Source organism: Colobus angolensis, unplaced genomic scaffold (genome assembly GCF_000951035.1).
Source record: "Colobus angolensis palliatus isolate OR3802 unplaced genomic scaffold, Cang.pa_1.0 Scaffold31, whole genome shotgun sequence".
NCBI lineage: Eukaryota > Metazoa > Chordata > Mammalia > Primates > Cercopithecidae > Colobus > Colobus angolensis.
The window spans coordinates 6,290,797-6,307,471 of NW_012116377.1; the positions used below are offsets into that span (position 1 = coordinate 6,290,797).

A 16,675-nucleotide genomic window follows, 5' to 3' on the forward strand; every position below is an offset into this window, starting at 1 on the left:
GCTGGGAGCAGGGAAACTGGGATATGTAAGCCAAAGGATATTAAATATATGTAGGCTGAGCAAGCCTAGAGCTCTAAGGTACAGCATGAGGAATAAAGCTAATGAAATGGCATTGTACTAGGGGTTTTTGTCAAGTAAATTTCAGCTTCTCTTGTCACCACAAAAAGTAACTGTGAGATGACAGATATTAGTCGGCTTCACTACGGTAACCATTTTACTATCTGTATGTATCCCATAACATCACATTGTAAACCTCAAACATACACAATAAAATTTTAAAGAAAAATGGACTACAGCACATAACAATAGCAAGAAACTATGGAAAACATGCTAATAAATTTGAATATATAAACAAAATACACTATACATATATACAGATATGGCTAGGTCTTAAACTAATTAATGAAAAATTGGAGAAAACATGATTTATAGCACAGTATCGTTTATTTAAAATTTTTAAAAAGCATACACCATACATTTTACTGGTATGTGCATTACCCCAGAAGGTGCTGATGGGGTGAGGAGTGAGAAGAGCACACCCGCAAGGACCCAAGGGCGCCAGCGCTCTGAACGAGTTAGCGTTTCCCATTCTGTGTCCGCTGGAACAAACAGGTTTTGGAAGCTTCTAGGCAGAGCCCACAGCAAATGCTCACTGGATTCCATGGGTTCCAAAGTGCCTGAGAGTGTGCTTCCCTGGAGGACACACCAATGCTGGAAGAGACAGTGGTAGGCCCCACAGGGTGGCCAGGGATGCGGGGATCCTGCTGAGGGTCTTTGCTGAGTAGGGGCAGAGAGACTCCTGGGCTGGAGGGTGGCACAGGTCCCCAAACACCGAACCTGGAGGCCTGTTCTAACTGAGCGCTTCTACAGGGTGGATTGAGCTTAAATAAGCTCATTTTACAAGGTTGCATGCATGCACATTGAGGACTTACAGCATATCTACTAGAGGGCTGGCCCAGGACAGTCTGGGGAGGAGAAAAGGTGCCAGTATCAGGGCTGAAGGGCAAACAGAAAAACAAGAAAGTAAAGAGAAATAGCAAATAGGGGGGCATTGCATGAGTCCAGGAGGTGTACTCTGTACTGAGGAATAGCAAACAACTTACATCTGAGACTCTTAACTAAAAGTCCACAGCTGACTGGGCTCCGTCAGACATGTCTCTGATTGTCAGGTGGGTCTGGAGGGCTGACTAGCACTCAAAGAGGCGGCGGCGGGCCCTGCACGGTGACCGGGAGCAGGAGCGGGAGCAGCCAGGGTCCAGCTGAGAATCTTCAATGGGGGAAGGGGGCAGAGGGCGGAGCTCTGAGCTGCAGCAGGGCAAAGGCACCCAAATACTGAACCTGGAGGCCCATTCAGAGGGAGGGGCTTTGCTTGTCTTTAAGTAGGGAGCTCCTCTGGATGGCCCCCCTACGACAGCCCTGGGGGCTGAGCTGGCTGGAGTCTGGCATCCCACCTGGGGACAGTGGCTGGAGGTGGCCTCGCCCAGAGTAGGAGAAGCCAAGGAGTAGGTGGGTGGGAATCTCGTGGGGAAAGGAAATAGGTTGGGGGCCAAGGCAGCCAGGTATGGACTTCCTATGAGGGGGTCAAAACTGGAGGCACCCCTCCAATATAGCCACACTGAAGGCACCAAGGCAGCTGGAGGGAGATAACCCATCCAGAGATACCCAACATGGAGCACCCATGGGTAAGCCCAGAAGGCTGGGTAAGCTTGTGGGGAAAATCCCATGCAGGAGTAGACAACACAGGAAGTCCCCACAACAGGCCAGAGGGCCAGGTCAGTTACACGCTGGGCTCCCAAGCAGGTACAGGAACCATAGGCAGAGCCCACGGCCACCCAGGGGGTTGCGGTTGCCAGAGTCCCGTGGGCTTCCTCGGAGGCCTGGAAGGCACAGCAGACCTTCTGCTCTGCTTGTTTCTCGGATGCACCTGTGCCCATCTTAGATGAGCCGTACTCTTCAAAGCCCCGAAGTGTCCGGCAAGGGCACTCCTCCGCAAGCTGAGACCACACGTACCTCAGGGGGCTCCTGGTATCTGTGGGGTGAGCAGACAGCCAGTCAGAGGGCAGGGAGACCAAGTCGCTCAGGAGGGGACGGGAGGAGGGGGACAGCTGGCGGTGAGGTGATAGAAGAGCCAAGGTCAAGGCGTCTCCAGGGAGGATGAGGAGCAAGGTGTCCTGAATAGGAATGAGTGACCCCTGCAGTGGAGGGGTGCACAGCAGCCATGTGAGGCATTTTCTAAGGACATCAAAACAAGTTTCAAATTCGGTTCCTCATGTTTCCCTCTATGCCAGTCACAGAGACTAAAGACTGGAGGGTACGGATGGCCAAGTCTGTTGGAGACCTGCTGGAGGGAGTGTTAAAGATTCAGCAAAACCCCCAAGCTGACTGATGAAGGAACAGCAAAGCCGGAAATCCACAGGGGCCACCCCAGTACGGGGGCTGCTGAAGGGGCAGAGAGGTCCCGGAGCATTTCATCTTGACAAACACTCGCCCCACAAAGCAGGACCTCCCAAAATATTTCCTGCAAAGGACGCAGTGTCTGAACACAAGGCCTGACTGCCAGGTTTCTCCTGGAGTGTTCTGGAAGTTCTGAACGGCATATTCAGTACCCACACCTGACACAGTGAGGACATGATGGAAAGGAAGTGAAGAGATAATCAAAGGCCCAGCATCCAGGAGAGGGCACATCAGGTAGCACCAGGTGTTTTTCCCCAAAACGAAGGTCTCCCAGAGGAATCTCCTTGAAATTTGGAGCTGTTTCTGAAATCAGAACTGGTGCCCAGTATATGCTTTGACTGTGTTAGGTGACATAGGTGACAAGGGTGTGGCATAGAGAGATGGTGGAGTGGTCCTGTGGCCAGGAGAGGACACCCCCAGCCCCAGCATCAAGGAGCATAGGCTGGTGTGGTCAGGACCCCTGGGGTCCTGAGGGCTGGGGTCAGGGGCAGCATGGAATGGAAGAGACTGAGACACAGCTGACTGGAAGCACCCCACAACTTCCAGCCAGGTGAACAAGGGGACCCTATATGAGAAAGGAACCAGCCAGGTGTCTCCAGAGTCCTTTTGGCAGAACCTAGAGGGATGCTGCCCATTGAAGTCAGGAGCTGATCAGATAAGGACACTGGGAAACCTTTCAGGGTACAAGTGAGGGCAGGGAGGGACTTCCTGGGGGCAGGGACAAGCAGTCAGATCATGAAGATGCCCCGGAGTGCCTGCCAGGACCCTCAGGGTGGGCACGACAGGGAGCCTTTGAGAAGCTGGTCTACCAGCTTTATGTTTGAGGAGCCCCTCTAGATCAGAGGGTGGACCACAGATGGAAGAAACCCGGCCCAGAAAAGGAAGAGAAATGGATGTAAGGAGAAGGAGAGGAAGGTGCCAGGCAGATGCTCAAGTTTCTGTCTTGAACGACTGGGGTGTGCCAAGGAGCTGTTCCTAGTTAGGTCTGTGTGGGTGAGTGGGTCTGGTGTATCTCTTCTCTCCTCCACCAAGGCAGAACACAGTCACAGGAGAAACTGGAGATCCGACAGTAGCACTACCCCTCCTCTCTGCCACAGGGGCGGGAGGACAGGTTTAAGGGAAGAGAGCACCAGCGCTCTTTCTTCTGGCTGGGGTCCTCGACCATGGGAGGTGCTCAGGTGTGGCCTGATGCTCTGAGATGGAAGTTTGGGCAGGGTCAGGGCAGGAGGCCTGTGTGGTTAAAGCAGCATTCATTTCCTCCCAAATGGGCAGAGGACCTGGGGTGGAGGAGAGGCCAGTAGCCCCAGGAAGGATCTTCTTGAGGGACCTGAAGGACACATAATGACAGCCAGCGACAAGAAAGGACTTTAGTGTTTCATAGATGCCTGCAGGAACAGAAGCTGAGGACCAATGGGAGGAGGCCCAGCTGAGATGCCCACAGGACAGATGTGGACCACTGACCAAATGGGCCACCCAGAAATTTGAGGCAAAACACCCTGGCCCCAGACTGCAGGTGCAAGTCCTGGAAAAGAGAATGCGCTGAGAAAGTCTCAAGCGCCCAAGGTTACCCATACTGAGGAGGAAATCCCTCTTCCCCAACTGCCCAAAGGTAGCCTCTAGATGGAAAATCTGGAAAAACACACTACATTGTATGTACTTCTGGCCTGTGATACGCGTACCCTTGCAAGTTCAGAGCATACTCTAGAGCAAGCTTGTCCAACCTGCGGCCCAGGACAGCTTTGAATGTGGCCCAACACAAATTCCTAAACTTTCTTAAAACAGTACAGAATTGTTTTACAATTTTTTTTTTTTTTTGTAGTTCATCAGCTATCTTTAGTGTCAGTGTATTTTATGTGTGGCCCAAGACAATTCTTCTTCTTCCAATGTGGCCCAGGGAAGCCAAAAGATTAGACAACCCTGCAAGAGTTAACATGCACAAATGCCTAGTCAGTTTCTCAAAAACTTAAGTAATATAGTGGAGAAGGCCCTTTGTGCAAGATACCAAGACCAGAAAATATAGACAGATAAAACTGGCTATTTAAAAACTGAATGTCTGGTTAAAAAAAAAAAAAAAACCCACAAAATTATCATGTTCAAAATCAAAAGACAAACCACAGAATAGAGGGGATATCTCCAACATGTGGCAGACCAGAGCTAATCATGTGTCAGATACAGACAGCGCTTGCTAGTACACCGCAGGTAAATAAGACCCCATCAACAATCTTGCCGGAGGGCAACCACAAGCAAGCCACAGAATAAGCTACACAAAACCATGTAAAAATGTTCCACTTCACCATGTTTTTAAAAAAAAAATCAAACTACAAAAATGGAACTTTGATTTTTACAATTAATTTGATAAAGAATAAAGCCCTATACTGGCTTTTCAAAGGATATGGAGAAAAACATGCTGGTTTTGTTGTTTACTCCTTGGGGGTCCAACTTGGCAACAGGTATCAAATTCAAAACCCAATTTCCTTGTCCGAAGAAGCCAGACTGCCTTCATCTGGGTCCCCTAGGGCGCGCCTAGGAGCAAAATGTTCAGGACGCCGGTCCCCGGGGCAGAACAGAGACCACATTAATCTGGGCCTCTACCCACACCTCGCAGCTGCAGCGGGTGGAGGGATGGTTCTGCGAGGGGGCAGGCCGGAGGGTCCTGGGCTTGGCTTTTAGGGGACGGGCTGAGCCCGAAGCCGAGGGAACAAGTTGGAGAGAGCTGTCTCATAGGGTGGGTCCGCCTCGCAAGGCGGACACTTTCAGGCCTGTTGAACTGCAAGAGAAGCAGGGAAGGGGCGGGAAGGAGGAGAGGGGTGATGCCAGGAGTTGGGTGGGAGAAGGCGGAGAGGATGGTGTCAGAGAAGGTCCTCAGGCCCTCGCCCCACCTCCTCAGCCATCCCATTAGGCTTTGTTCTTTCTCGCGACTTACCTACTTGGTCTTTCTAGAACGTTTCTTTCCAGCGAAGTCCCTGAAGTGGTTGAGGTTCGTCCATAGAGTTGAAATGCTCTCGCAAGAGGTCCTGGGGCTCCCTAGGCGTTACTGTCCCCGGTCCAGGTGGCGGCAGGAGTCCACTGGAGGCTCCAGGTTCCAAGCGGCCCAGGAGCGCCGTCCCCCAGGCTTTTACGGGAATACGCGCAGCCGCGAGGCGGGGCCTGGGATCCTGGCGGTGGTCAGAAGAGGCCCCAGGACTCAATCAGTCTCCAAGGTGTAGACGCCGGTGGAGTTGATTGGGTCAGCGGCTTATCCCAGAAATGAAAGTGGAACTCAATTGTATTGAGGGCTACACCGAAGAGCGCAGAGGTGTTACCAGGGTGTGAAGACGTTCCACTCTCGGGGTGGGAGGCAGCGGGGAGGAATCCTGGAGGCGGTAGCTTTCGGTGGAGTCTGCACTCTGGGTGGGCCCCAGCCGAGCTGGGGGAGTGAAGCTGACGGGAGAGGGGACAGGAGGCCCACAGGGCCGGAGGGGAGGTCAGTGAGGCTGGAGCAGAGTGAACGTTTCGGGAAATGCAGAGCCAGACAGTCGAACGGCTGTGCCTTCCGCCTTCCAAGGCCTTGTGGATAGGGCTCCCGTCTCTGTCCCGGGAGCAACGCGAGCCATTGCAGAGTTTTCATCAGAAGCAGTAGTGTGCTCAGCTGGAGCAGATCCTGCGTTTGCTGGGTCCGAAGCTTAAACAATTGGACCATCCCACAGGAAGAGAAATCAGATATTCTGAATGTGCATGTTCCTTTGAGTGCGGTCATTCGGGTATGCAGCTCTCAGTACCCCTATACCCTGACGTTTAAGGGGAGCTTCCTCTGTGCTAGGCTCTGTTCTGAGCACTTCGCACACATTCTCTCATTTCATCCTCACACCAACTTGGGAGACCCACGTTAATGCAATCAATGGGATCCAGAAAATCCAGTTGCTTGTAGAGCAGGTGACAAGAAGCCCCAAAGTAGACATCGTAAAATGCATGCAACGCCACTGATTGTCCCAGATGACCAGCAGCGGTCACTTCTCCGAGAGCCCTGCTGCCTCTGGGTGCTGATAGCATTGCACCTTCCCTGCCGTTCAGCCCAGAATGGTCATGACCCCCTATTGTCCACAGAGACTTTAATATTCCTTCTTGCTTTCCTTGCTTTTTCCTAGACCTCTGAAAATAGTCCATGCATTAACATTCAGTGTTCTTCAATTAACCATTTGAATGTTCCATACCGGAACCTTGCCCAATACACTTTCCTTGGTTCTTCAAAATGGATCTTGCCTTGAGTCATATTTTGCCTGAGACCACTCTTACCATATATGCTTTTTGTTGAGTTGTTAGTATTACTGTCAGTATTCATCTTTTTTAAAATTTGTTTGAGACAGAGTTTCCCTCTGTTGCCCCAGCTGGAGTGCAGTGGAGCGATCATAGTTCACTGCAGCTTCAAACTCCTGGGTGCAAGCAATCCTCCCACCTCGGCTTCCCAAAGTGCTGGGATTGCAGACATGAGCCAACGGGCCTGGTCAGTACTTATCTTTCCATAAATAGCTTTACGTAATTCATATTTGTTTTCCTTACATTAGTGAATCAATAGCTATATTCTCCCTCCATGAAAACAATGTTCTTAGCACCATTTAAAAATTATCCTTTCATATTTCCCTTGTATTAACACCCTATATTAATGTTGGGAATATTACCTTGATCTTGTTATATCATTTTTTAACCCATACTTATTTAGACTAACAGCTTTCACTAATGACTGTGTTCACTGTTGCATTTTGACTTACACAATTTCTTTCTTGATTAATTTCCTTTAAAATTTTGATTCTATAATTTCTATAATATATAATTCATATAATTCTATAATTTATATTCTGTTAGTCACTCTATGAGGAAAGTTTGGAAAGTTTTTATATGCAAAAACATAGTTCATTCTCAATTTTGATTGACAGTTTGGCTGGGTATAGAATTCTAGGTTCAGAGTTACTTGATCTTAGCACTTGGAAAATAATGTTTAATTAACCTCTTGCCTCACTTTTGTTGCTGAGAACTGTGATTTTTATCAGAATCTTTCTTTATAGTTCCTTTTCCCATGTAACTAATATAAATTTTTCTTCATCCTTTCATATTTTGACATGTCCTTGGAATGTAATTATGATTTGTTTTTATTATATGGTGGTTTGTTCTGCTACACACTTGGTATGACCTTTCAATTTGAAGATTAATTTCTTTCTTCAGTTTTAATCACCTCTAACATTCATTAAGTTGATTAATGATTCACTAATTTCACCAAAGAAAATCTGTTTCTGACACTTATAATGGGATTAAGCCAGAAATATCCAAGAAATCTTATAGAAGAATAAAGTGGAGGACTTACACTTCCAGATTTTAAGATCTACTATAAAGCTACAACAAATAAGTTAGCAATAGCCAAATAGATTAATGAAACAAAAGAGTCCATGAACAGACCCACACAAAATTTTCAACAAAGAGGCCAATGATTCAATATCTAAATGAAGTGCTTCTCAATGAATGTTGCTGGAGCACATGAATATCCATATCAAAAATAAATAGATCTCGTCCCCTCATGCATCACATCATAGGCAAAATTCATTTGATGTGGGTCATAGACTTGATTTTACTTTTAAAATAATAAAAGACAAAATAATAAAGCTTCTAAAAGAAAAATAAGAATATTTTCATTATTTTGATAACTGTACTATAGTTCCATGAGATAGTAAAATTAGAGAAAGCTGGATGAAGAGTATACATAAATTCTCTGTATTATTTTTTACAACTTTTCTGTAAATCTAAAATTACTTTTAAATAAAAGGTTTCAAAAAGGCATAACTTTATAACTTTGAGACAGGCAAAGATTACTTAAATAATAAACAAAAAAGGTAACCATAAAGGAAAAGATTGATAAATTTTACTCCGTTAAAATTAAAAGCCATTTATAAGAAGACACCATAAAGAGAATGAAAAGACAAGCTACGGACCAGAGGAAGATGTTTGTAATACATGTATCCAACCAAGGATACATGTACAGAATATATTAAAAGCTTCTACAAATCAATGGTCACAGCTCACAAATCAGTGATCACAGCCACTCAGGAGGCTGAGGTGGGAGTCAAGGCTGTGGTGAGCTATGGTAGAACCACTGCACTCCAGCCTGGGCGACCGAGTGAGATCCTATCTCTAATTAATTAATTGATTAAATTTTTTAAAACTTAAATTGACATTACTCAGTGCTGAGAAGCATGTGAAGGAACTGGAACCCTCAAAAGTCGATAGTGAGACTTTAAATTGGAATAATACTTTAGAAAACTGGCAGTAACTTATAATCCAAAATTTACACTCCTAGGTGTTATATGTACACACACACATATATATGAAAAAGATAACTGCATGAGTCCACAAAATATATGTACAAGAGTGTTTAGAGCAATTTTATTCATAAAAGGTAAAATTGGGAACAACCCAAATATTCATCAACAAAAGTGTGACATGTTCATACAACAGAATGATACACAGCAATAAAAACAAATGTACTGTTGCTCCATGTCATAAGAGACATGAATCTCACAGACATAATGTTGAGCTAAATAAACCAGACATAAAGGAGCTCATTCTGTGTAGTTTAAGTTGTATAACATTTTAAAACAGGCAAAAATAATCTATAGCAATAATCTATAATGGTAAATGTTAGAAGTCACCCCCAGGGCCAGAGGGTGGTTTGGATTGGTGGGAAGGGGCCCCTGGGAAGCTTCTGGGGGCTAGGGGTGATTTATATCTTGATAGTTACATATGTTTACATAGATAAAATTACAATAAAAATTCATTGACATATGGGAGTCCTAGAGAGGGAGGAAAGAGAAAAAGGAGCAGAAAGAATATTTTTAAAAATAGTGGCTGAAAACTTCACAAATTGGATGAAAAACAATCCCCACATCCAAGGACTTTAATGAACTCCAAGTAGGATAAACTCAGAGATCCATACCTAGACAGATTATAATCAATAACACATTCCTAAATAGCCAATGGGTCAATGAGAAATCACAAAGAAAATTAGAAAAGACCTTGAGATGAATGAAAACAAATATGCAACATGCCAAAACATGTGGGTTACAGTGAAAGCAGTGCTCAGAGGGAATTTATATCTGTAAATGCCTAGGTTAAAAAAAGAAGAAAGCTTAAATCAATACCCTGACCTTCAACCTTAAGAATCTAGAAAAAGAAGAGTAAACCAAACTCAAAGCAAGAACAAGGAAGTAAATAATAAAAACTAAAGTGGAAATAAATGAAATAGAAAGTGGAAAAGCAATAGGGAGAAATCAGTGAAACCAAAACATAGTTATTGGAGAAGACCACAAAACTGACAAATGTTTAAGCCAGATTGACCAAGAATAAAAGAGAGAAGACCCAAATTACTGAAATCAAGAATCAAAGAGGGGACATTACTACCAACCTTACAGAAGTAAAAAGGATTATAAGAAAATACTAAGAACAATGGTAAACCAACCAATTAGACCAGCTAGATAAAAACAGAAACATTTCTAGAAAGACACAAACTACCAAAACTGACTTGTGAAGAAACAGAAAAATCTGAATAGACTTATGGCAATAAAGAGATTAAATCAGTGATCAAAAACTTCTCAACAAAGAAAAGTCCAGGACCAGATAGTTTCACTGGTAAATTCTACCAGGTGTTTAAAGAATTAACACCAAACCTCAAACTCATCCTAAAAATAGAAGAGAAGGGAAGATTTTCCAACTTGTTCTATGATACCAGCATTACCCTAATACCAAAGCCAGACAAAAACATCACAAGAAAAGTACAAACCAATAACTCTTATGAAAATTCTCAAGAAAATACTAGCAAATCAAGTCCAACAACATATACACACAATTATACAAGACCAAGTGGGATTCACCCCCAAAATGCAAAGTTGGCTCAACATTTGAAAATCAGTTAATATAATATATTGTATTAATAGAACACAGGTTAAAAAACCACATGATCATCTCCATAAATATGGAAAAAATCATTTGACAAAAATTCAACACCCTTTCATGATAAAACACCCAACTAGCTAGGAATACAAAGCAACTTTCTCAACTTGATAAAGGACATCTATAAAAACAAACAAACAGCACCCTCACAGCTGACATCATACTTTCTCCCTAAAAGAAAGAACAAGGCAAGAATGTCTACTCTTACCAATTCTATTCAAGGTTGTACTGGAGGTACTAGCCAAAGAAATTAGGCAAGAAGAAATAAAAGGCATCCAGATTGGAAAGGAAGTGGTAAAACTATCTCTATTTGCAGGTGACATGATTATGTATATAGAAAATCCTAAGGAATCCACCAAGAAAAAAAAAAACCCAAACAAACCCCATGACAGCTCATAAATGAGTTCAGTAAGATTGCAGGACACAGATCAAAATATTAAAAATTCTATTGTATTTCTACCTACTAGCAATAAAAAAAATCAAAACATGAAATTAAGAAATAATTCCAAGTACAATAGCATCAAAAGGAATGAAATATTTAAGAATAAATTTAACAAAAATGTGTCAGACTTGTAACTGAAAACTACAAAATATCATTGAAAGAAATTAAAGAAGATCAAAATAAATGGAAAGGCATCCCATATTCACAGATTAGAAGACAATATTGTTAAGATGGCAAATACTTTTTAAACCAATCTACAAGTTCAATGTAACTGTCAAAATCCCAGCTGGCTTTTTGCATAAATTGACAAGCTGATCCTAAAATTCATATGGAAATGCAAGAGACCCAGAATATACAAAACCATCTTGAAAAAGAAGAACAAAATTAGAGGATTCATTTTCCAATATCAAAACTTACTACAAAGCTACAGTAATCAAGACTATGTGGTGCTGACCTAGGAGAGACATATGGATCAATGGAACAGAACTGTAAATCTAGAAAGAAATCCATACATTTACGGTCAATCGATTTTCATTGAGGGTGCTGGGACTGTTTGATGGGGGAAAGCACTGTCTTCTCAGCAAATGGTGCCAGGTTAACTGGATATACACATGCACAAGAACGGAATTGGACCCTACCTCATGCCTACCCAGAAAAATTAATTCAAAATGAATCAATGGCCTACATGGGAAACCTAAAACTATCAGAAGGATTTGTAGATGTAAATCTTCATGACTTGGATTAGGCAACGGTTTCCTAGAAATAACACCTAAAGTACAAGCAGGCAAAGATCAAATAGATAAACTGGACTTTACCAAATTAAATTTTGTTGTGCTTCAAGGGACATTATCAAGAAAATTAAAAGATCTGTAGAATAGAAGGACACACTTGTAAATCATATTTGATACAGGACATGCACCTAGAATTTATTTTTAAAAAGCCTCATACAACTCAACAATGAAAGGCAAGTAACCCAGTTTAATAATGGGCGAAAGATTTGAATAAACATTTCTCCAAGGACCATAAACAAATGGCCAATAAACACGTGAAAAGATGCTCAACATTATTAGTCCTTGGGGGACAGCAAATCAAAATCACAATGAGATGCCACTTCACACCCACTTAGGAAGGATATAATAAAAAGACAATTACTAGTGCTGCCAAGGATGTGGAGAAAGTGGAACTTTCATACCTTGCTGGTGGGAATGTATGGCATTTCCTGAAAGAATTAAATAGAGTTACCGTATAACCCAGCACTTCTACTCCTAGGTCTATATCCAAAAGAAATGAAAACACATGTCCACACGAAAACCTTGTCCATGAATATTCATAGCAGCATTAGTCATAGTAGCCAAAAAGCAAAACTACCCAAATGTTCATCAGCTGACAAGTGAATAGACAAAATGTGGTCTATCCATACAATGACATATGTCACCATACAAACCAATGAAATCTGAGGCATGCTACAACATAGGCAAAACTTATAAATATTATCCTAAGTGAAGCTGGTGCGGTAGCTCACACCTGTAATCCTAGCACTTTGGGAGGCTGAGGTGGATCAGTCACTTGAGGTCAGGAGTCTGAGACCCGCCTGGTCTACTAAAAATACAAAAATTAGCTGTCTGGGTGTGGTGACACACACCTGTGATCCCGGCTGCTGAGGACACTGAGGCAGGACAATTGCTTGAGCCCGGGAGGCGGAGGTTGCAGTGAGCCAATGTTGTGCCTCTGCACTCCAACCTGGGCCACAGAATGAGACTCCAGCTCAAAAAAAAAAAAACTAAGTGAAAGAAGTCATGCATTTATATGAAATGTCCAGAAAAGGCAAATTCATAGAGACAGAAAGTAATTAGAGGTTGCCAAAGGCTGGGGGAGGGGGAATGGGGTGTGGCTGCTAATGAGTATGGGATTTTTTTTGGAGTGATGAAAATATTCTGGAATTAGATAATGGTGATGGTTGCACAAATGTGTGAATTTTCTGAAACCACTGAATTGTACACTTTAAAAGGGTAACTTTTGTGGTATGTGAATTATATTTCAATTAAAAAACCATTGTGCTGTACTGTTAAGGTTTATATGCCATTCTGCAGAAGGAGGTAAAGGGGAATACATTTATATAATCTGAAAGAGGATCAAGAATATATACCTTATTTTTAAATAAAATAGTAAATAGACAAAACAAACAACTATAATGCATCATTATTGATTGATCCTAGTTTTTATAAAGCTGTAAAATATATTCTGAGGACAGTTATGTGAACTTGAATATGGAGTAAATAAGTATCGGGAGATGTCATGGAATTGGTCATTTTTTGCAGCTAAGATAATGCTACATGTGAATGCGAGAGAACATCCTTATTTTTTAGAGCTGTCTCTTGGAGTATTGTAATATGTCTGATTTAGTTTTCAGTGGTTTGACATTGTGCATGGGGGGTGGGGAGCAATATGGTAAAATGTTAATACTTGTGGAATTTGGGCAATGAGTATATGACTGTTCTTTGTACTGTTCTTTCTACGTTTCCTCATGTTTAAGGTTTCTCATTATGCAGATTTTAGAAGGAAAGAGAAGTGTGTGCATGAATGTGAGTGTTTAGTTGAATTCTCCACAGCCACCCCCGCTCCACCCTCTGGCTCACCCACGAGGCTGCCATTGCAGTTGTAGGCTGGGTCCCATGCAGAGCACTGGCCCTGCAGAGCTGGTCTTCAGCCTGGCCGCTGGGGAACTGTGGGAAGAGGCAGCTGGGCTGTCCCCTTATGCGAGGCCTGGGAGTCAGGAATGTGTGCACTGTCAATAGATTTCTGGTGGGTCTTTGGCTGTTGCTCAGACAAGGGCAGCTGGGGAGAAGCAGACTCTGAAAGGAAATGCAGTGGCCCCCTCGGGAGAAGTAAAAAGTCTTTATCAAGCCTGAATCATGTTCAAAAGTAAAATGTCACACTGGAGTCACCCTTAGAGAACAGCACCCTGGAGAAGGAATGGCTGGAAGGCAAAGCTTGACAGAAGCCATGAAGAGCTGTAGAGGACAGGGGGGCCAACAGAGGAGGGGACACCTCCCTGAGTGAGTCGTGAATGACAGATCCAGATGGCATGGGGTAGGAGGGGATGGCACTGCAAGGACTAGCACCAGTGGCTCCACAGCAGTCCTTCCCCACGGAGCCCGGCCTGCTGCAGCCCCAGCAGGACGCCCCACCAACGGGTCAGTTTTCACTCCAAAAAAGAGCTGTCCTCTTCCCCTGCTCTCAGACTCCTGCCACCCCCTCCACCTGTGGATCTGAGGGGCCATTGCGGGGGGACTCCCTGCCGCTGCATCCTCCGTAGGAAGAGCCTAAGGACCCACCTGCACGGGCCGGCCATCCCCCTTCTCACCCTAAAAACAGAGGTGAGTTCCTGCGCTGGGACTCAGACTTCAGGATCCAGAAGCACACTTGGAGACGCGGAGCTGTCTCTCATTATCAATTTAAGAAGCCGCCTGAGAGAGGGGCTAAGTTGGGAGGACCAAGGAGTATAGGACTGGGAGTCCCACAGGGTAAGCAAAGACCTTGGAAGCCAAGGCGGCTGGGTGCTGATTTCCCACAAGGGATTCAAAGCTGGAGGACCTCAAGCTGAAGGTGCCGAGGCAGATGGAGGGGGATGCCTGTAAGGAGATAATGGCCAAAGGGGGGCTGCAGGTCAGCCTAGGGGGCTGGACAGGTGTGTGGCAGGAGCCCTCACCGGTGATCAGTGACACAGGAGACTACCGTGACAAGGGAGGTGCCAGGCAGAGAGTGAGTCCACAGGCAAGTCCACCATGGGGGCCAGGCAGGTGGGTGATGTGGGGTCTCCTTGTCACTGACAAAGAAAATGAAGGTTTAAGCCAGGTGTGGTAGCACATCTGTAGTCTCATCATTCAGGAGGCTGGGGTGGGAGGATCATCTGAGTCCGGGAATGTTGAGGCTGCAGTGAGCAGAGGTCATGCCACTGCACTCTAGCCTGGGTGACAGAGTGAGACCCTGTCTTGAAAGTGAAGGGAAGGAGAGGGAAGTGGATGAGGGAGAGGGGGAGGGGGAGGGTTCAAAAAAAGAATGAAAGGTTGGCTTTAATCTCTGAGTCTGGTAAAGTAGGAAAACCTGATGTACCTGGCATTTCACTGGATATGCAGATCAACACGTTCTGATGCATTGTCGGGGCACACGAAAGGGATCCCAGAGACCACCCTGACATATTGACCCCAGGGTCCATAGACCAAATGGTGGGCTGGGGCAGTGGTGAGGGGACAGCCAGGGCAGCGTAACCGAGCAGCTGAGGACAGGCTGCAGGGCTAAAGGCCATAGCAGGGAGGGCCTGTGCTCCTCTGTCCAGGGCAGGTTGACCCTGTCACCCTGTGCCAAGCAGGATCCCCACCCCGACTCCCCTGATGAAATCTGCTGGTCACCCTCAAAGGCCTGATGTTCCTGGCATGTCCCTCCTCGGTGCTGTGCCCAGAAGGCAGCCTTTCATGGTCCAGGACAGCAAGGGCCACCGGGGCTGCTGTGGGCTCCAAGCAGTGATTGCCTCCACCCACACTGACTCCTCCCCTAGAGATGAAGGGGCCCAGATTTACCACCCAGGGGCAGGCAGGGGCTGGGGAAGCAGACACAGTAGGGGAGGGAGGGGCTTTGACCAGGTGTGACTCAGGGAGACAGGGGATCAAGTTCCCTATCAAAGGTCCACCTCTCCAGGGCTGTCTTAGGCGAGAAGCTGGTGGGATCGATCCAGCCATCTGTTTAATCTCAGAAACAAAGGTACTCACTGCACTGTGTTGCCCACTGGCCAGGAGAGGGGCAGGGTGTGTAATTGACCTACTTGTCAGAAGTCAGGGAACAATGACCCCAGCAGGAGGGTTTGAAGGGAGTGGGAGTCAGCTGGGTGGAGGCAGTTGGGGACCTCAAGGGCAGGGGCAGCCCAGCTACCAAGGCCCCAGGGGAGGGAGCAGACCCCTCCCAGGAGCCCAGAGGCCACTGTGGCTGCAGCTGGGGTAAGGGGAGCTAGACCTGGCCCTGGATCCGCCTCAACCCTTGCTGTCCGGGCGGGGCCTGGCAGAGACCGGGAGCCAGTCACCCTGGCCCTGGGTCTGGGGTTGGCACCAGGGCTATCTCCAGTGGGGTTCCTGTCCCCGCTTTAGAGAGGGAGTTACACCCTTAAGCCCTGACTTCCCTCTGAGCAGCTAGTTCCTGTGCATGTGCAAAGACTGATGCGCCCTCAGGGCTTTGCTGTGTTATTCGGACCCTTTTGTCTTTTCTCCCTTGTTTCTCTGAGCAGTCAGTTGCTTTCTGAGTGGCATGTTATTAAACCTTCTGTGTTTCTGGTTGGCTTTCATGCACACATTTGGAAGCTGCTTCTTTAGGCCAGTAGAGGTGATCTATTCTTAGTGGAAGGTGCCTTTTATCAAAATTAGCTATGTTTCTTCGTCCTTTTATACTTTTACCTTCAATTGTATTTTCCCACAGAACTTTGTTACACCTTTCTTTGTGTCAGCATTTGTTTGCTGTGTCTTTTATATTATTGTCATTTTCCTGCTTCACTTTTATTGCATTTTGGGTATGTCCCTCGTAAACTATAGCTGGATTTCATGTTTTAATCCAATTTGAGAATCTTTTAATAATCTGTTCAGTCATTTCTCTTTATTTTTCCCATTTATTATGCTTGTCACTACTTTTTCTCCCATCCTGACATTCACTGGATTACTTCATTCCTTTCGTTCCATTTCCCCTTCTACTTCTTTAAAAATTATATCTTTTAGTTTTGTTCTTCTAGTCATTACCTTTATTTCTTTTCTTTTTTTTTTTTTTTTT

At 45.1% G+C, this 16,675-nt stretch overlaps 1 protein-coding gene across 1 annotated transcript; it reads right to left on the reverse strand.

Moving 5' to 3' along the window:
• Window positions 1-425: 425 nt before the first annotated feature.
• LOC105517961 (chromosome unknown open reading frame, human C3orf56) lies at window positions 426-5,522 on the reverse strand. Its single transcript, XM_011950740.1, has 2 exons — window positions 5,378-5,522; window positions 426-2,029 (listed from the first exon to the last, which is right to left on the reverse strand). The coding sequence occupies exon 2, from the start codon at window positions 1,932-1,934 to the stop codon at window positions 1,188-1,190; it is 747 nt and encodes a 248-aa protein (XP_011806130.1). The 5' UTR covers window positions 1,935-2,029; window positions 5,378-5,522; the 3' UTR covers window positions 426-1,187.
• Window positions 5,523-16,675: the final 11,153 nt, after the last annotated feature.

Coding starts and splice junctions, on each gene's coding strand:
- LOC105517961 (XM_011950740.1), bottom strand. CDS start 1,934: ATGGGCACAGGTGCATCCGAGAAACAAGCAGAGCAGAAGGTCTGCTGT.